The sequence below is a fragment of the Vanacampus margaritifer genome, chromosome 4 (genome assembly GCF_051991255.1).
Source record: "Vanacampus margaritifer isolate UIUO_Vmar chromosome 4, RoL_Vmar_1.0, whole genome shotgun sequence".
Lineage (NCBI taxonomy): Eukaryota > Metazoa > Chordata > Actinopteri > Syngnathiformes > Syngnathidae > Vanacampus > Vanacampus margaritifer.
In genome coordinates this window covers 17,167,271-17,187,740 of record NC_135435.1, presented here as the reverse complement: position 1 = coordinate 17,187,740, position 20,470 = coordinate 17,167,271, and the positions used below count along the sequence as shown (strand labels likewise).

Genomic DNA, 20,470 nt, shown 5'->3' with positions numbered 1-20,470 from the left:
AAATTGGTGAACAATTCTCTGCTTAATCTTAAATTGATTCAACAATTCTCTTTTTAGAGTGCAGCGATGGCTTGGGAAGAAGAAAATAAAACTGGTTTATAAAGTGTACTTTACTGCACTTTGGGCATCACAACAACTGTACAGTAATGTTGTTTATCTAGAGAAAGGGCATGGCCTAGATATTGATGTAAGGGACATGACCGGTTCATCTGCATGCGAATGTTTGACCGTGAGATTTGACGTACCTACTTGCGGGTGAACTAATTTTATATTTGTGCGCTTGTGCCATTAAATAAAATGGTGACAGTGCATCAGTGACTGTGGCTCTCCTTTTTTCCTGAAACTGAAATAATGTGATTGCACTTGTGTGCACACTGTCTTATATTGAGATGCGGCTGTGTTCAGAAATAATCAATCACGTTCAAACTCAACTCAAATGGGAGTCAGCACGCATTTCCCGCTATTTAAAGTGCCTGTTAAATCAAAAATAAATCCAAGATGTTCAGTAGTCTTTTCCTGTCATTTTGTTTGACAGTGAAGCATGTGGTGACAACATCATGCTTTGGGTTGTTTTTCTTCAGTTAGAATCAAAGCCTTCGTCAAGGTGAAGAGGATACGAACAGTTCAAAATAGCAGTTAGTGTTAGCACAAAACCTTTAAGATCCTGCTAGAAAGGGGGAAATAAGAAACCCAACTAGAACATCTGAAATTTTATTTGGGATTAACCAGAGGCACTTTTACTAACAATAGGTTTGCTGACTAACATTTAACACGTGTTGAACTCGGAATGTGATGACAATTACATTAGAGGGTGTATACACTTGTGCAACCACATCATGTAGTCGGTTATTATTTTTTTATTTCCGTCTTGAAGACAAAGTCAAATTGAGTTGTATGGGTTATAGGCCACTTTAAAGGTGGCTTTGAGATAATTTAGTGTTATTTCTGTTTATAAAAAAAAAGGCATTTGAACGCATGTGTGTACTAGACTGATTATTTCTCCTGTAAATTACTGTTATGGTTGGTGTCGTTTGAGCTTTTCACATTAAAACCAGGAAGTCCAAGTCTCCCTGATGTTTCCACACTATAAAAAACAATACCTTAATTGGATTATGCAACATCAGTGCGCTGAACTTGTCCAACAAGCTACCGTGGCAGAACAAAGTATTAATTGGATGTTTTGCATGCCATGAATGTCATGTGATGTCACAGGTAATGTGTGAGGAAAAGAATACAGGAAATATGAAAGAAGGGAAATTCCAACATACTGAAAGTCAGGGTGTTTGCAAAATGGGAAGCTGCGAACTACCACATGTTTCAAAGAGGAAGTAAGACACGTTAAAATGTAGACCTGGGAAAATAATGATTTATTTACATGTAGTACAGAAAACTATCGTATAAAATATATGTTTTTTTTCTCAGTGTGTCAAACTGATACAGACAAAAAAGTAAAATTCACCCAAAAGAACTGTTGAAAAAAACCTGCATGCACTGGTGTGTGCAATTGCATTACAAAGGCAGTGGGATCGGAAAAACTAAATCACAAGTGTAAGTATATAAACATCTATAGTTATTATATGTGATCCATTTAGCAGCTGCAATATATGCATTGTGCCACCCCCGCAACAAATAAAATGACATTCACGCTGTCACCCGTTGTTCAAAAGGTGTTTACCAAAAGTCACAAGGTTCGTTAAACCTCTGTTGGCATTTCAACAAAACCACAGGATGGAGAAAAGGAAACCAGTCGGGTTACTTCTCATCGATGACAGCCATGGGGTTGTCATAAGAAGCGCCTTCCAAGTCATCAACATTTTTCCTGCGCATCTCCGCTGGAGGTCTTGGTGGAGGATTCTGAGGGGGATTCTTAATGCTCGGAGCTATCCTACTGGGCTGCACTCTTGGGAGAATGGGTTCCCAGTGTTCTCCATGGATGGCCGCCTGAAATAGCAAAATAAATGATCACCTCATGTTCCAAAGTTAAATACATGTTTATTAATGTTGTCAACTATTTGCAAAAATAATTTTGTTGGCACATGACACAAGGTCCAAATGACTCAGCCACACTACTTCCTGGTCAGATTTCAGGTATGCTGAAATCCACACGTGAGGTATGGCTCAAGGGCTGTACCAGTAATGAAACAATCTCTTCCTTGTAACCGTTTCAACCAACTTCCTGAATACATCGTAAAAATACTGCAGCAATATTTGACTTACTGAGAGGTAGATGAGGCTGGCGATAGCAAGGCAGACACATCCTAGGACAGTAGCGAGCATAAACCCAGCGGGAACGCACAGCCTGGGAAACAGAATGAGACGTCTTTATTAAGGTCAATGCAACAACACAATAGAGAAGTGTTTGATTGGCAGGAATGCTGTCGAGCATAGGAAAGCGGCTGTGATTTCAACTCACCCAGCATATAAAAAGGCCCTGACGTAGTAGTTCCTTGTCAGAGGCCCAAAAGCTCTCACGCACACAGTGAAACAGTACTGCCCCCTGAGAACAGAACATTAGGAGAGAATGAACATTAACAGACAACCATTTCGATCTTAACGCGATTGATGCAATGGCATCGCTTACTTTCGTTCCACACCGGTGCCCTTTGCCCGTCTGCTTCTCGGGTACTCCAGCAGACACACAAAGACGCCAGTGGCACTGAGCGATGCTGTCAAGGCTTTCTTATCGGACAGGTTTGCCAACATGTATAATTACGTAAAAATTAAGCAACACATACCACAGACTGTGATCATATTTAAGAAGTAAACTGATAACAGTAGTTAATATTTTCCATTTTCATTGATATTCATTTGCTACAGTTATCAGTCTCTAAGCAGTTAATCCCTCTTAGGTAAAAGTAATGAGGATATCCTTGGTCTATAAAATGGACATTTGCACAAAAAGACAACTTGAATTAAATACATTTAAGCTAAAGGTGCTTTATGAAACTGCAAAGGATACACAGCATAGGCAGCAAACTGCCACCCTCTGAACAGCCCTGAGACCCCCACAATGCCACCAGTAAGGAGAACTGCAAGTAGAAAGCAGGAAGATGCTTGTCAAATTCAAGGCCACTCATTAATCTTTAAAACAAATAAATGAGTAACAGTAACTTGAATAAAAAACAAAAAACAAAAACGAATCGATTGTTTAATTTAAAATTTTTAGCAGGGTAACATCTACAGCAAAAAGTACGTGGCAACTCTTTTGTAAGAGTAAAAATAAAATAAAAAAACGATTGAAACGTAGCTAAACTTACTGAGTCCAGCAGCCAAAGCTTGCTCATTGGCCCACATAGCCCACTCGATCTTCCCCATGTTGCCTTCGGTGCACACTCAAGGAGTAAATGTTTTCTCTGAAGTGAAATGTGAGCGCAGGCAGTGAAGCAGCATGAGAAATAAGTATGGTTCTAGCCGAGCCTACCTGTGACACGCCCCCATATACGCCATTTCCGGTTACAAACGCCGTCATAGGTGGGTGATGAATTCCTGCATGTTAATGCCTTTTCCATTCCAGTTGAATGTACTTAAAATAAATTAAACGCTTACCATGAAAACATTTTATCGTAGATTGTGCTCTTCCTTCTAACATGAACAAAAAATAACTTGAGTAAAAAACGTTCTTCAGTAGTAATAAACTTTTAATTATTATTACATGGACTCTAATGCTGTTTTACTTAACATTCTACAGTTGTTGCCCAATCGGCATCCATTGCAGCCGAGTCATCCTGAAAGGGGGGATTCTTCCATTTGTGCTCTCTACTCAAAGGTTACTTCCTTTTCCCTTCCAAATGCTTTGTACAAATGTACAGCTTTTTGACTTTTCGCTTCCCCATTGTGGATGCCATTGATCTTTGCGAACTGTGGTCCTATGAAGCCCTTTAAGGAAATCTTCTGATTAAGGGTTGTACAAATAAACTTGACTATAAATCCTAATAATGTTAGGCTAAATTATACAGAAAGTAAACTACATAAAATAAAATAAAAAAATCACAAACTTGTTTACTTTACAAAGGTACATTTGTGTGTGTGAAAAAGTGAGCAATAGCAAAAGAATAACCTTTACACTGTGTTGAATTTTAGCTGGCATCTTATCCAAGTTTAACACAGAATTCAGTATCTGCATTACACAGCCTAACAATGTGATCAATAAATTTGCACAGCATTTAAATTTCAGTGTAAAACAATGCTTTTAATCACATTATTAGATATGAGTATATTATATAATAATATCAAATTTTATAGACATGGGCATTAAACAGCAAATAGATTATATGGTGTAATGCCTTGTGAACAGTAATGACAACTGAGAGCTCTTTTCGATCATAGCTTACATAACTCATTGTTCAAAGTCATGGTTTAGCAGTACACAAGGAGAGCACACAAAACAGTTTCAAATGTAAAAAGGGTCATTTCTAAAGGAAGACACGGCATTAAAATTGTAATTGGGCAATGACTCTACTGATGATTGGCAGTCATATATTAGTAGCCGTTTTCATGTTTTACTCCGCTGTCCCTGTCCAGTGAATGATGTTTAACAGTGTTCTTAGGTAATCCATCAGGTCCAAGCAGATGCCGCGTGGGATCCTTCACAACACAAGGACCTGGGCCAGGCTTTGAAATAAAAAAACAACAACAACAAATTGTATAGTGCAGGAACATGACAGAATCAAATTAGGTATGCGTGTGTGTATATACCTTAGTGCTGATAATGTAGCTAATTCCTTTGGGCATGGGCTCCAAACAAATAGCTTGTTTCAACTCCTCAGAAATATCTGCATGGGGAACTGGAAGACCTTTTAAAAACCTACACAAAAGGAAGTTTCATTTGAGGACACACTCCAAGATGGTATACAACTTAAAATGGACAATTGTCTACTCACTCGCCACCATTGCTTTCTGGAGGGAAGAAATGTCGAACTGCTTGAATAAACTCAGGAACGTGCTGCTCTAAAGTGAATATCACAGCGTTGGGTCCTGCATCAAACGTGTAGGCCACCTTGAAGAAAACAGTATGTTGACAATGGTTTCATGTTACCCCGAGAATTTGAAAACCACACAAGTTTCACATCTTCATTACATCACATCAGTAAGACAGCTGCACAGATCATGCACACGTACGCTCAAATGAGCAACTACAAGGACGTGAGACAAGTGGAAAATTTGCGAACAGCAACCATCTAAATTACATTTGAGCTGTGTTACTTTCATTGAATCAAAGCTAACTTTTAGCACACTGCATACAAACAGCAATGATTAAATACTGTACTTTGCGTTAAAACTAGGGGTGGGAATCTTTGAATGTCTCACGATTCTATTCGATTCCGATTTTTGGGTGTGCGATTCGATTTAGAATCGATTTTCGATTAAAAACGATTTTTGATTCAAAATTATTTGATTGACAATGATTTTTGCTACAATTTATAGATGTTCAAGGAATCGTAATGGTCTACTCCAGCCTGACTCGCTAATGCTAATTAGTGCTCTACTTGCGGCACTTTTATCACTCATAAGAACGGCTCAACGCTGCAAAAAAACAACTTTTATTGGAATAACTTGATCGTGACTTTTTCCTTCTACTCTTAACAGTGTATCAGACCGCGTGGAACCACACTGCCCCTAAGTGGCCAAATCGGGTACAACATGAACAGCACTCCCAATAAAGGCACACACAAACAATGGGAAGACCGTATGAATAATTTAAATAAAATCGATTTTGGGACATTTAAAATCGATTCTGAATCGTACTAAATGAGAATCGAGTTTTTGGCACACACCTAGTTAAAACCTAATTCCATCACTTGTTTCCAGTGTTGTGGTGTTTCTCAAACTGTGGCGTCCCTCACCTTTGTCAGCCCGTAATGACTGTTGTATCGATGCACCAGGTTGATGACCTGATGAGACACACTGTTGAGGTAGAATATAGGAGGATACGTGTCCAGGCAGGTGGCGTGAAACTGGTTACTGTCCTTCATGGTGAGTTCAGCGAATGCAGTAAAGTCTTTCCTGCGCACTGCTTTAATCATCTCAACCATGCGGCCAGGGACAACCGACTCGGCCCGATGCTACAAACACACACATTTTGGGGTTATTTAATCTTGCACGATAATCCAATGTGTTTACTCTGTAGCATATATTCCACTCTTCTTTTAAAATGGTAAGGCATGTTTTCACAAGTTCAGTTTAGGAAGTGTGGGACAAGTCAGACATATCAATAACCTTCACAACTTTTGTTTTCTTTTCGCACAAATTGACTACTGAATCCTCCATAGCGCGGTGAAAGCAAATCTTTAGAATAGAAATATGGGTGTGTACTGAGGTTAAAAACAGTACCTTTAAGAGAAGACTTGTTTGCACACTAGTTTGCATGCCAGAGGTGCTGCCCACGTGTTTCCGCTCAGCACTGGCCTGTCAAACAAATAGACACACATAATTAACAGGCATAACTTGTATTTGCTTCCCTCTTGTCATTTTTATGTCCCTCCCTTCTTTAACCTAGTGCAACGTAATCCGACATTCATACCACAAGCACAAGTATTCTCAGCTCAGGCCAATGAGTCTCTGGCTCCACCTGCTGGGCAAGACTATCCTTGCCGTCACTCTGATGCCCCATGAGCCACTGGACAAATCCGCCGTACATACTTCTGCATGCACTGCCTGAGCCTTGACGAGCCACCCCAGACAATTCCCCTTCTACGCCGAACGCCTGGGCCAGTGTGTATACTGCAAAACAGTGGAGAAACAGTGTGTAACAGGCTTTACATTTCACTGATGTTGAATGCAATGCAGCAACACACCTAAACAAGCAAATCCTGCTGCAGAGGAAGCAAGTCCAGCAGCAGTGGGGAAATTGTTGATGGAACAGATGTGAACTTTGTGGGATAAGCAGGTTGAATCTAAATTGGGATCGTCTTCATTACGTCTTTTCCTTGCAAGACGTCGAACTACAGACACATGACACAGAGATGTAAGGATCCTTCATTGTGTTATTGGGGTACACAGTTTTAAAATCGTACTCTCTCTCAGACAGGACTGTAATCTTGGATGGCTGATATCCTCCTCCTTGCCGTTGAGCCATAGTCGATCTTCTTCAAAAGACTTGCTAGTGGCCACTGTCGTGGTTGTTTTCAACTGGAAAACACAAGACACATAAGCTTAACAAAAGAAAAAGAAAATAAGTCACAATGTATGTTGTAGTAGCATGCACATTCATTTTTAATCAGCTATCAAGACAACCATATTCACAAGCTAATGTTGCTCAGGCTTACCATAACGATAAAATAACACTTTTCTCATTACAAATGAGCATTAACATCTTAAAGACATCAATGCCTACCTTAATAGTTGTAGACCTTTTAATGATGCACCTATATGTGGGATTTGGTGGCCCGCTTTGATATCTAAATTTCCTCTCCAACAACCAACTGTGTTTCACACAGTCTCTTTTCTTTCTTTCTTACCTGGTCTTGGTTAAGTGTTACGCTCAACGATGAGTTAATGGGTAGAATTAGGTCTTCATCTCTCTTTCCCCCTGAAAACAAAATTTTCTAAAACGTTACCACAATTATAGTCCATTACAATTATAGTTAGTTTTCTAATTACGGGTATGTAATAGAACAATTAAACCTACTTTTAAAGGGTCGATAGAGTCAGGCATTAGTGAGCCAAGGTTTAAAGTTATACTCACAGTATTTAATGACCGCTATATTCACAGGAGCCGTGCACGTGTGTGTCTTCTTTATGCTGTCCCCAGGCATATTTCTAATTCTGTAGATTAATGTTGGTAGAGTTCGATCTAAATTTATAAAATTAAGCGCTTGTTTGTAGCAGCCACGTTAGCCAACATGACTGTCAACACTCGTCTTTGAGCAACCACTGTCGTATTCGTGATTGGCTGGTGTTGAACACATGGCGAAACCTGCAACCAATCAGAATCAAGCTCTTGATGCGACAGTTTGAGAGGCCAATGAGTGATCATCTGACCACACTGGTGCGAAAACGGCCCAGACCATCAGACCATCCCACTTGCTATTGTAAATCGTTTTGTACAGTATTACGATGAACCAGCATTCAGGTTTATAAAAAAGAAAGAAAGAAAAAAACTATTAAAACTGTTTGTTTCCCATAAAGGAACCAATTATATCAGGTTCAAACAACACCAAAAAGTGATTCTGTTTAAATAGTGTTTATGAAAATGCATGTGCAAAAGTTGATACTGTAGTTCTAAATACAACTGAGGCTTACATTACTTGTATTACAAATTCATGGAGATGCATGTACCTACCCCTGCAGAATAATACAGAAAATGAACACATGAAAAGCTGTTTGAATTTAAGGCCTTTTTTGTTTTAATTTTTATTGTAAATATTGAAGAGACAGGTTTGCAAAAAGAAGACCAAATTTGCTGGTCCAGACAGAAGAATAAAGAGTTGTAATATAAGTAATAATGAAACGCATGATCTGCTGCTTTTTTTCCCATCTTCTGTAGGTGAACATTTTAAACCAGGAAGAAAAAGTAACTCATGAAAACTGAGCAGGAGAGTAAAACACTCATGTGTTGTAAAGAATTGTCAAAAAAATGTCAAAAACATGAGTAACGCAAATGCCAAATGAAACCGCAAGCAAACAATATACTCGACACTTTGTAACTGTATCCAGCATCTCTTAAACCATTTGTCAATTCAAACTCATTGTTTTCCCCTTCTGGTGTGTCAATTCCAGAGAGACACAGTAAAAACTGCGGCTTTTCAGGGTGCTAGCAGGACCACAGTAGTCAAAGAGTCCCAATGAAACACATTGCCTTCATTTCCTGGTTCATTCAACAGCTCAGGTTTTGAGTTAATCATCTTCCTCATCCGAATCCATCACCCTCCGCCTATTGAACTGAGAAAAACAAAGCGTTCAGATAAATTAGGACATAAATGCTGACAATAATCTGTAATCTATTAATGGAACATACTGTGACTGTTGTTTTTTTCTCTGTTTGCTTGCTGACTTTTTCTAGGATCTCAATCAAGCCTGAATCTGAAATCTGGAGAAAAAAAAATACATTTAGCAAAATACAGTTAATTTAGCAACACAGTAGTTATAGCGTCCCAAACCAAGTCGATTAATTCTGGAGAAAGATCAAAGAAAACGATATAATCTGGTCTCTGTAGTAATATAAAGTAAAATTTAGCTGTTGTGTGAAAACCTCACATCTCCAAAACCACAACATTTCAGGAAAATAATAATATTAATAAAAAAAAATATATTAAACATAATATCATTAAAAGTTCTCAAGCTATTTTCAACACTTCTGATTGTTCAATAATTTGAAAAAAAAAGTCCAAATAATAATAAAAAATAAATAAATTGACCGAATTCGGACATACTTTCCCGTCCCACAGTGATGAAAGAGTAACAAAAAATACAAATACAGTACATTTCAAGCATATGCTCATTTATGTACCTTTCCTGCCAATGATCCATACTGAGCCATTTTAATAAGATAATCCTCAACTGAACGGACCTTCTCCGGCTTTACCAAAGCAAGCCTGTTCACTGTAGGGACAAAAAAAAATAAAAATACAAACAAAAATTAGCCTTTAATGAGAAAAACATAGAATTGGATGGATCATCAGTCATGATAAATAAGTCAAAAGTTTCCTTTTTAATGTTTATGTGTCAGAAGGTAACAGGAAACTTACAACCACGCAAAATTTTTTAAACAATTTTTTATTATTTTTTAATGTTCATGATATGTGTTTTATCAAATGGAGAAACGATAAGATACATTTTCTACAGATTTCATGCAATTTTAAAAATAGAAAAATCCTATATTGAGATTGAGAAATGTTATACCTTTCTCTGTATGGTTGCCCCAACACATAATTTTAAATGTAAAGGATATTATCAGTTTATGAAAAAGACTTACACCTGGCACGAGCAGACTGATCTAGAACTTGGGCCAATATGGAGTTCCTCAACTCTGTCTCTCTGGGAATAAAACACCACATTAGTTTTAACACGCAAGCAACAATAACATCTTAAAATTCCAAAGTTAAAAGACTGTTACCATTCCACAATCATTTATTTCATAATAACACCAACTACAATGTAAACTCTACTGAGAAAGTAGAGACACTAAGAAAATATTTTTCAGGGCATTGAATCGATCACAACTGCACTGCTTTCATTGTCTTACAAGGAGGGATGTAACGATATCCAAATGTCCCGATACGATATTATCAGGATATGAACCTCACAATACGAAAATTATCACGATACAGTGGGAAGGTTGGCAATTATTTTTTTTATTTTAGCTCACACATTACTGTATAAAAACTCACAATATTGTAAAAAAAATTGCAATCTCAACCATGCCAGTAGGTTTGCCGCTCTCTGACAACTTGAATTACTTTGTAAACCGTGTGTAGCGAGTGTTCTTATTGGCTCAGGTGCGCAAAGTATCACGCCAGTGTACTTCACTATGCTGTGTTTGGCTGAAGTGGGTGAAAAGCACATGTAGTGCTTTCATTATCATAACATGACGATATCACACTTATTTTAATATCGCAAATTCGCAATATCACTGTTACCGTGTGCACCCTGAAAATACAATGATCTGGACAAATGACAAGAATAAAAAACATCCTGAACAAAAAAAGAGAAGTGTTTTAAATAAATATATAATTACATTAACTCATTCACTGCCATTGACGGCTATAAACGTCAAAAATCCATTTGAACTATTTCTATTAATTTAACTTTTTTAGTATGAAAACCTAGATTTTTTTTATTGTACATTCAGAACAGATATGAAATTTGTGATTAATTGCGAGTTTACTAGTGAAGTCATGCAATTAATTACGAATAAAAACTTTAATCGCCTGACGCCCTGAATTTTTAATCTTTTTTTTTTTAATTCATTTACTGCCATTGACGGCTATAAACGTAAAAAATTTTTTTAAACTATTTCTATTACTTTAACATTTCTCCCCCCCCCACTTTTGTTAACAAGAGTATGAAAACCTAGACTTTTTTTTATTGTACATTTAGAACCAATATAAAATTTGTGACTAATCGTGAGTTAACTAGTGAAATCATTTACAATTAAAAAATGTAATCGCCTCTTGCCCCTAACTTTTGATAATCTTTTTTATTTAAAATGAATTCATGGCAATGAATGAGTTAAATATATATGTATATATTAGTGAAGGGATAGAAGGCAGGTCTAGAGCAGAGCATGGACAGCAACAGCTGGTCTCAATGTTATGTTTAGGTTTGTGTTTTTGATATCTTGACCTTCACGCATCATTTTCTTCTTCTTCTTCGGTGTGCCCTATTACATATTCCTCATTTGTATTAGTTATTAAATGCACTTGAAGGTAATCGTGATTATGTTACCTTTGTTTGGACTCCTCTCCTTGCTGATTCTTTGATCCTGAATCCTGAAGCAACATAGCACATAGTTACTAAATTAACATTCATCTTAGAAAGCAAAAATGCAGTCAACACTTGGTTATACTTTACAAATAATTATTGTCAAGCTCTGAAAACACAGAATTTACAGGTTTTGGATACATACTGCGCCGTTTTTAAAGTGTAATTACAACATGTGATTTGGTGCATGTATATGTATTGATCATCATTTGATTGTAAAATCACGAGTGGGAGTAAACCAGTAGTCTGTGTATTACACATTTGTGCAACAGAATATTTGGGGGAAAAAACAGGGGAGCTCTTTAGTCTAGTTACGACCGTTGTAACTAAATGCTACAAACTTGCACTATTGTTTGCACAATGTTTGGCCTTGTACGTTACGTTTATAAACACCATGATAAAATGCACGATGCTACGTACATTATCCATGCAGTTAAAGTTACAATCTCAGAATGAGAGGTCTGTGCACTGTCATGTTGACAGCAAGCGAGCTAGCAACTTGCTAATGATTCAGTGAGTAGTACCACCGTATCTTAAACTTCGAATATTAAATTTCACGCGCATTTGGCGTGAATTTCCCTTAATAGTAAGACATCAGCGAGGTGACAGCTGATTTCCTACCATTTCAATGACAACATCAGTCAAACTAGCAAGCAGCCTTTCCTTATTAGGTAGCTAACACGCTTCCAAACCACTCCAATCTTTTGTCCTTACCGCGTGCTTCGCTTGGAGTTCCGCCATTCGTTGCTGTCTAATTGCCGCTAACTCGTCGTCTGCCATAGTTTTTTTGATAGTATGGACTGAAATTATGAGAAATTGTAAATAATATGAACGCTACAATCGCATCTCCGGGCAAGGCCCTAGCTAGCTCAGGGGAGTGTAATCAACGTGGAGAACCGATCAACTGCAGGCTAAAGCTATCGAACACAGAGCTACACGCATTCGCCTTTGCAACTTGCAAGAAGAATTTAGCGCCTCAAAAAACATCAGGTATAGAAATTAAATACAATAATCTAATAGGCAATTGTGATGATCATAAATATAAGTGAGGGGAACAAATAAAAAAAAAATGCTATGGAATGGTAAACTTTCAGGTTTACATTTTTGGAGCTGATTTTAACTTCCAAAGTGCAATTTTAACATTTTCAGATTCATATGGTGTCCAGAGTCGATGTTATTTCACAGAGTTGATCGCACAGTGTTCATTAACTCTGCATAGACGTACAGTTGTGCTTACAACTTATGCGCACCGAAAAAGGCTTAATGTCCATAAATCCAAAATACTGTGGCAATTGTTTTGATATTTTCAGAAGTTGGAGTTGACACGAGTACATGTTAATTTTGGTGATTATTCATACCATTTTTGTTTTGTGCAATTAAGCAACGTTTAGCTTTTGTACATTCACAATTCTGCTCATAACTTTTCGTTTGTAAGCTTTCAAGTACATTAACTGTAGTTACTACTACCAATACAACTACTAATGCAAATGCTACTGTTATTACTACTAAGTAAATACTCTTCATTCCTTGTGTTTTTTAGCATTCTCGATGCCCTGACCTGTGGCACCATGTTGTCTCAAGTTTGAGGGAGGAGACTCACAATAGTAAGTGGCAATATATTGCAATTTGCTGCTATGTGTATTATGTGTTGTTTTGGTCACTTTTAAGTAGGGATGGGCGAGTTTCGATACCAGGTAGCGGTATCGTGCTGATACCCAGCCTTATTTCAAGGTATCAATGCTAGTTTTATGGACAGGAAGTTATAAGAATTGACATTTTTAAGTAAAAATGCTATAGTGGGATATATAGGTCTTACTTTAAAATGATCTGTCATTGTTTTTTTGTTGGAGAAACTACTAGGAGTATCGCTGCTTGATATAGGTATTGGTGACTACTCAAGAGTGGAGTACTTGTATTGGTTTAAAAAAGTGGTATCGAACATCCCTATCTTTAAGTCACCACACTGAAGAACAGTAAACACACACATGCAGATATTTTTTTTCATCATTGTTGGGGTCTTACATTTAAAAAATCGGTATATTTGTAACCTGCTTCAGACACTCATCTTACAATAGAAGACATAACAAAACAATGATGTACCATGTTTAACAATACGATTCACAATCAAACATGCATGCAGTGGGTTTAAATCATGACTACTTAGTGCAGTTTATCACAACTTAATGATTTAATTTTAAAGACTAATACTGATTGTAATATCTTATTCTTAGAAAGAATACAAGAAATTGTTGGCACAATTGTGTTTTGAGTGGAATGGCTATACAACACGTCAGTCAAACTGCGAAAGGGATGAATGTTTCCAATCGCCGAAGGTCACCACACACTAGACCTCTAGCTCCCTCTGTACGTACTATAGGAGAACCGGCTCAAGAGCAGAGGTATGTGGTACTTTTGGTCTGGGTCGCTTATGGTGAAGACAATCTGAAACAAAACACAAAGCAGACTGTAGTGTGCTACATTGAATATGTGCGGCAGAAATGTGGCAAAACTACAAGAACTGAAGATGTTTGTTTAAGCCTCCCCCGTCTCACCTCAACATATGGGTAAAAGGAAGTCTCCCCCATACTTTCCCAGTACTGAGCTGTTTCAAATCGCAATTTGTATACACTGCAAAGAAAGTCCTGTCGTGTGATGAGTCCAGGGAAACGGCCGTCAGAATTCGTTTGCCTGTTTGGACGAATATTTCAAAAAAAAAATAATGTCGGATTTTATTCATGGTTAATAAAGTTTACTGCAGACATGTAACGAGAAATATTTCCACAAGTACAAATCAAATCTATTCTATTCCCTTATAGACCATCATGACCTCTCAAATGAAACGCTACTTTGAAACCCTATCGCTAACCATGATTTACATAACCGTACTTTGAAACCCTAATTTCAAATCGGAATCCAGTTTTGAAACCACATTTTGAAACCCTAACAGTTACACTAGTTTAAAACAATTTTGAAACCTATCCCTAGTTTAAAACCCAAAATTTAAAGCCTAACTCTACTTTGAAACCCTACTTGGAAAAAATAAGACAAGTTTAAAACCCTAATTTGAAACCCTAATCCTAGTTTAAAACACTAATTTGAAACTGTAACCCTAGTTTAAAACCCTACTTTGAAGCCTTAAACCTAGTTTTAAACCTTAATTTGAAAACCTACCCATAGTTTGAAACGCTAATTTCATTTGCTGACATTATGACTGCTCCAGTAATAAAATCAAAAGTAATAGTGTTACATTGATTGTGTTATCAGTAGAGCTGTCAAACGATTACATTTTTTAATCGGATTAATCACAGTTTTGCATTTTAATTAATCACTTAATATAAAAAATATTTTTTTATCAAAATTTTTTACCCACCAAATTTAAAGATCACCTGTTATGTGTTATTTCCCCCCCGACATTTAATGTTATGAGGATATCTTCAAAAGTTTTTATCCACTGCACACACTCACCCTCCTCTTTTTCTAATCAGTAAATTACTTGCATAATTTAAAATGAAAAATAAAGACCTTAATAGTTTGACATGAACAAATATTTCTGAACGTCATATGCAAACATTTATTAAATGCTTTACTTAAATGCATCTAGTTATGTTTATTGCTCAAACACAACCTGTGCTACATTGAACATAACCATCCGCTGACAGATAAAGAGTAATCTTCGGTCAAAATTAATAGTGCGATTAATCTGTGTTAATAATTTTTTTGTGATTAATTAATTAGTTTAATGCTTTAACTTTGACAGCACTAGTGATCAGCTAATTCTGTAGTGCAAACATCCGTAGTAGGAGATATTTTGAGAATGCAGCATCTGAAAGAGAAATCCAATATTTTTGCCTGAAACTAAAGTATTTTTTTTTCTTTTAACATATTTTACCCAGGGCACCACAATGACCAAGTAGTAAGAACTTTAGACTCCTAAATTGTCCCTAAGTGTGAAGATGAATTATTTGTGTATACAAGTATGTGCCGGCTGCAAATGGCTGGTGACGACTAGTCCAGGTTGTCTCGCTGGACAAACCCTTGCTCACCTGCAACCCTAGTGAGGACAAGAAAATGGATGAATGGATATTTTACCCAGTGTTAATCAACAGCCAGGTCTCAGTTGAGGGGTCCAGTCGATGTAGGCTGAGAGCTATATTGGCCCCGGGGACACCCTTGGCAGTGTTCAGCACGTGTGTGGTCAGAGGACTCGCCATCGCTCTGATCAACTAATCAATCACCGTATTAGATACATAGCTTGATATACAGACAGACAGATGATAGTTCCAAAATTTTAATGCATTTTTAAGAAAGTAATTTCTTTGTGAAGAGTGATAAAAAAAAAAAAAGCTTTTGTCAAGCACACAATATGCTTACCTTGTTTTCAGGCAAAATGTGGCTCTTGAGTTGTTGTAGCCTGTTTGTACTCATGTGGACTGAGGATTACAATCCCAGCAGAAAACTGGTTGTGCAAGAACTAAGCTCCTCCTCAAACAGTATTTGCTTGCAGCACTTTGTACTTGGTTGGAATCTGTTAAAGTGGGCAGTTCTGGAGCTGAACCACATGCAGATGAGCACAATGATGTCATTTTAGGTTTACAGTATAGTATGTGTTTAGTGCGTTTACAGTATATACTGTATATGGTTAAGAAAAAAAGATTTTGACAATCAAAACCCAATTCACAGCTTCAACAATGGTGATTATTAACCACATTCCTGCTGGATGACACTGCAATGGTTGACATGAGTTCTCATGTGCTGGCGTTTCATCCCATTTGATTAGACAGTTGTGTTTTCTGGGTAGTTTCATAGATATTGGTTGCACTCTATTTATGATCAAGTTTTATTCAAAAATAATGCTTTACTGAATGAAACCTGCTTTGACGCTTGTTCCCATTCAGTCTGTATTTTTGTTATTGCGATGCAAAGATGTAAAGGCAAGTAGTTCAGAATGGCGGGCCATGAATGATTCACGATTGTTCACTCCTTACAGTCAACCACAGGGGCAGAGGTAAAGAAACTTTCATTTTTTAAATGTCTTTATTTTATATTTAGAAGAAATTGTTTTTCTACAAATACAAATTCATGACTTCACTACTGCATTGTCATTGGTTAGTGATAGAATAAACTGAGGACCTCTTGTATTATTAAAAAGTATTCTATCCTCTCTCAACAATACATATTGGTGCCTTGAGATACAAGTTTAATTAGTTCCATGACCACAGTCGTTACTCAACACACTTCCCCAATGAAATTAATAAATGCCATTATTAGTCCGTTCCAGCCTTTAGGAAAATATTAATATATAATATTATACTTAAAAACGTAACTAAATATAACATAAAAGAATGACAATAGTTTGGGGATCTTGTTTAGTTCATTGCGGTTACTTCTGGCTTGGCCACTGGGGGCAGTATAATATAATCATGCAGGGACAAACAAAAAAAGAGAACAAAATAGGAGTTTTTTGGTAGGAGTAGGCTACAGATTAATGACATTTCCACTAATGTCAGTGGGAAAAGATGATTAATTAAGAGTGTTTTGAGTTACAAGAATGGTAATAGATTCAATTAAACTTGTATTTCAAGGCACCGCTGTATTTCATGCCATCACTTGTCCCTCGTCAGGGAAATGAAAACACACCCCCATTACATGTGTAGTCAATATGAAAATACCTTTACTAATGTCAATGAATATTTTCCACTTGGCTCATCTCAAGAATGGCGACAAAAACATGTTAACACCATATGATTTATAATAACATTGTTTTTGTATACAGATATTTTTTTGTACAAAATAAAGCAAAAGTGAAATCAGACACTTACAGTTAAGTTTACAATAATGCACAATATTACACACTGATCTGGGCCACAGCATTTGACACAACTCTGTGCCAAAGTCATGGTGGAAGAGAATTGTAGCATTCTTCTAAATTCTTTAAAAGTACTAAAATGACTCCAAAATGGCATACTAATACATACAGAATAACACAATTGCCCTCTTTGTTGAGTAAATGCCATGTGACTGACTAATCCGAATCTCTATAATTGACTTGCTCTGTGAGGTCTGATACCATAAATGTATGGCATGTGAGTTTATTGACAAATAATTCAATTCTATGTAAACAGTACATTCATACTGCATTCTGAAAAATACTAAGATTAAACATTTGTGAGGTGTGCACAATGTTTTAACAGCATGTGTTCCTCATTCTGTTGAATGGACTGTTAAAGTCTAAACTAAGGACCATTTAAAACGATTTTTTTTCTGTCCTTGCTCAAGTAAAACCCATGAGGCAGCAAAAACATTCTTGTCCTTTTAGCAACACATAAATTACCATGTACGATCTTGTCCGACATTTTCACCTCCATTCAAAAGAAGGCTTAAATGATAGTGATAAATTAGTACCGGATTATTTTTATGTTCTCACCAGGGGATCACAATTCCTCATTTGGATTAACGCTGCAGTATTTTATTTGGATTATTGCTGGAGCCTTTGTGTTCATGCAAATACAGTGGTACAGCACAATAGGAATGCATACGGATGCAGGATTCCGCCTCCAGCTGTCTTTCACAAATACTGGTACTTTGGAAATAATAACATTTAACTCTTTCCTGCTCAGTCCAAACTAAAACATCTTCTCCTTTGCATGAATGAGTACATTTTCATTTGTGTTGGTGCATTTGTCACTAAAATTCAGCTACAGCTGCAGCAACAAGTCAAATTTACAGGGTTGTTTGATATGTGCACTCCCAGTGGACTAAAGATATTGGCTTGATCGTTTGCTGTTCTCTTCCACAACATTTGTTCCGCCATTCTTGTCTTCTGCACTTTTGTTTTCTTCAAGCCTCATATTTCCTCTTCGGGGTCTGAGCTGTGATTGTTCATCTGCCACATAAAAACAAAGAGAGACTTCATGATGTTGCAAGGACAGAATTATTATTTTTTCTTCAAAAAATTGATTTGACAGTGGTCTTAAGACTACACACTCATAACGTTGCCTTAATTCCATCTAGGTCATACTATAATGGACTACAAGCTTCTATTGATTATTCATCCATTTTCTATACTTCTTATCTTGTTCAGGGTTGTGGAGAGCAGAACTTTGGATAAAATGTGGACTGGTCACTAAATCACATGGCACATACTGTATGCTGTAGAGACCATTCGTATTCACAGTTTCACACCGAGCAGGAATTTAATTCATGCTGCAACACCATCTGTGACTATGTTAACAGGCCTCAAGTCACCTAAATATTAGGAACACAGTACCGGTATCTTAATACCTCAGTATAGTTAAGTATAGACCCAAAATATAGCCACTAAACCAGATTGAGTTAATTTATTTTGTACCTTACAAATTGGCCTGTGAGTGCATGGAATCATCACAACCAACAAAAAACATAAGGACATTACAGTTATTATGCCTCATCGGAGTTGTTTTCATTTACCGTATGGTAGTTATCATTGAGCCCTCTCGGTACTGAGGTCTCCCTGTGGATTCGATGGCGGGTGCTGGGTGGGGAGAGGGAAGAAAGAGAGTGCTCTGGACTGCTGGCGTACAGCGAGCAAGCTGGACTTTCCTCCCTCAAAGGGGAGCCTGCGAACGAACAGTGAAAATGTTTCAACTTGGGACTATGGATGGAAAGGAAGATACGTTGAATACTGCATTATTTATCTGTTTTTACATCAAGAGGCAGTGCCAGATTGTTGACAAAGTAGATTGTTGTTGTTCTCAGGCACCACCCAAAAGATGTGAGGTGGAGTCTGCTTTCAAATTTAAAGGTTAATGTCAATGATTGGCCAAATCAATTATTAAACGCTCATGCTAAATACAAATTCTTCTCTAGTCCAACATTTTGAAATAAACAGTGCCTGATCAAGACAATATAACATGAATGTTCATATGTTGCATCCTTTGTAAAGTCCTTATATATTGCTGTCATTCAATATGTAAGAAAAGTGAGAAAGTCTAAATGTAAACATAAATGCCTTTTGTGTTATTAATGGTTAGCAGCTTATAGTGACGGCAAAATCAAAATGTAGCAACATCGATGATTTAAACTTGCCCAATCGTGAGCCCACACTAATTCTTGTAATCATTTTCTGTGCTTTTAATAAAAGTTTATCAATGGTTCGCAAATTAGGATTATTATGAATACAGTACATTTAAACAGATGTAAGTCTAGGGGTAGCAATTTTGTCTGCATTTAGCTGAGACGCTAGTGCAAATTATTAGCCTAATATTGTAATTGCCCTTTTTCGTTTTGAACGTTTTCGGTAAACAATAAAAACACACACAAAAAAGCACAACAAACTCAACAAACAAGAAGCGTTTACGCTTAATTGCGTGATTGCCCAAATTTTTTTTGGAATGTTTTCGTAAAACAAGAAAAAACACAACAAATTCAACAAACTACAAGAGTTTAGTCGCCTCGATTCAACATTTGAGGATTTACATGACATTAATTTTTTTTTTTTCACAAACACGTTGGTATTTTAAATGGATATTGATAAGATGAATTGGCAAGACAGTTATGCTGTTAGGCTACCAAAATGCACGATGAGATCTGTCCTGGCTGGTACCACTAAAGCAAAAATCTGGAAAATATTGATAACTTCAGTACTACAAGAGAGTCTACCACGGACATCATTTTGAAGCTGGTATTTTAAAGTAAAATTCGACATGTTGTTACTTTGAGTGAGCAGCATATACAGGAAATGTGACCTTAACCCCTAGGTGTTATTGTGACAATTTTTTGGCTTTTTGTTGGTTCTGACCAAGCCATTTCAAAATAAAATACTGCCCACGGGTTAAGTTGTTGACCTTACTGATATTTCAGTCTCAATCAATATGCAATTAAATAGTTAGACTTTAAATCAAAAGCAGACACAGGCTCATTAAGATTCTTATTATTTTAAATTTTTAGTGAGTTAAATGAACCAATTGCTTCATAAGGATACTAATTTACCTCTTGATGTCCTGCCCTCCTGCTAGTGGCTATAATGTTCAGATGGCCACATGATGGCAGCAACTGCTCTCCTTCATTGTGT

General features: G+C 36.9%; 5 protein-coding genes across 9 annotated transcripts in view; all 5 read right to left on the bottom strand.

The window, feature by feature from the left end:
• Positions 1-1,344: 1,344 nt before the first annotated feature.
• cyba (cytochrome b-245, alpha polypeptide) lies at positions 1,345-3,424 on the bottom strand. The gene is made up of 6 exons (XM_077564694.1): positions 3,258-3,424; positions 2,960-3,029; positions 2,582-2,656; positions 2,414-2,497; positions 2,218-2,299; positions 1,345-1,941 (listed from the first exon to the last, which is right to left on the bottom strand). Exons 1-6 carry the CDS (start codon positions 3,313-3,315, stop codon positions 1,753-1,755), a joined length of 558 nt encoding a protein of 185 aa, XP_077420820.1. The 5' UTR covers positions 3,316-3,424; the 3' UTR covers positions 1,345-1,752.
• Positions 3,425-4,168: 744 nt separating this feature from the next.
• Positions 4,169-7,852, bottom strand: mvda (mevalonate (diphospho) decarboxylase a). The gene is made up of 10 exons (XM_077564693.1): positions 7,685-7,852; positions 7,458-7,528; positions 7,014-7,128; positions 6,795-6,941; positions 6,521-6,720; positions 6,331-6,405; positions 5,844-6,062; positions 4,881-4,996; positions 4,696-4,804; positions 4,169-4,611 (listed from the first exon to the last, which is right to left on the bottom strand). Exons 1-10 carry the CDS (start codon positions 7,752-7,754, stop codon positions 4,480-4,482), a joined length of 1,254 nt encoding a protein of 417 aa, XP_077420819.1. The 5' UTR covers positions 7,755-7,852; the 3' UTR covers positions 4,169-4,479.
• A 469-nt stretch (positions 7,853-8,321) lies between these two features.
• pdcd5 (programmed cell death 5) lies at positions 8,322-12,355 on the bottom strand. The gene is made up of 6 exons (XM_077563715.1): positions 12,136-12,355; positions 11,386-11,429; positions 9,914-9,975; positions 9,449-9,540; positions 8,957-9,028; positions 8,322-8,880 (listed from the first exon to the last, which is right to left on the bottom strand). Exons 1-6 carry the CDS (start codon positions 12,199-12,201, stop codon positions 8,836-8,838), a joined length of 381 nt encoding a protein of 126 aa, XP_077419841.1. The 5' UTR covers positions 12,202-12,355; the 3' UTR covers positions 8,322-8,835.
• A 1,115-nt stretch (positions 12,356-13,470) lies between these two features.
• uraha (urate (5-hydroxyiso-) hydrolase a) lies at positions 13,471-15,846 on the bottom strand. The gene is made up of 4 exons (XM_077564190.1): positions 15,793-15,846; positions 15,511-15,644; positions 13,974-14,109; positions 13,471-13,863 (listed from the first exon to the last, which is right to left on the bottom strand). The coding sequence occupies exons 1-4, from the start codon at positions 15,844-15,846 to the stop codon at positions 13,774-13,776; spliced, it is 414 nt and encodes a 137-aa protein (XP_077420316.1). The 3' UTR covers positions 13,471-13,773.
• A 585-nt stretch (positions 15,847-16,431) lies between these two features.
• The window catches only part of LOC144050808 (heterogeneous nuclear ribonucleoprotein C), a 55,473-nt gene continuing 51,434 nt past the window's right edge, over positions 16,432-20,470 (bottom strand). For all 5 annotated transcript variants that reach the window (XM_077564413.1, XM_077564415.1, XM_077564414.1 and 2 more), the window contains 2 exons: positions 18,868-19,016; positions 16,432-18,304 (listed from right to left, as the gene is read on the bottom strand). In XM_077564413.1, coding sequence (XP_077420539.1) covers positions 18,266-18,304; positions 18,868-19,016 — 188 coding nt within the window. In that variant the 3' untranslated portion in view covers positions 16,432-18,265. The remainder of the gene's footprint in view (positions 18,305-18,867; positions 19,017-20,470) is intronic.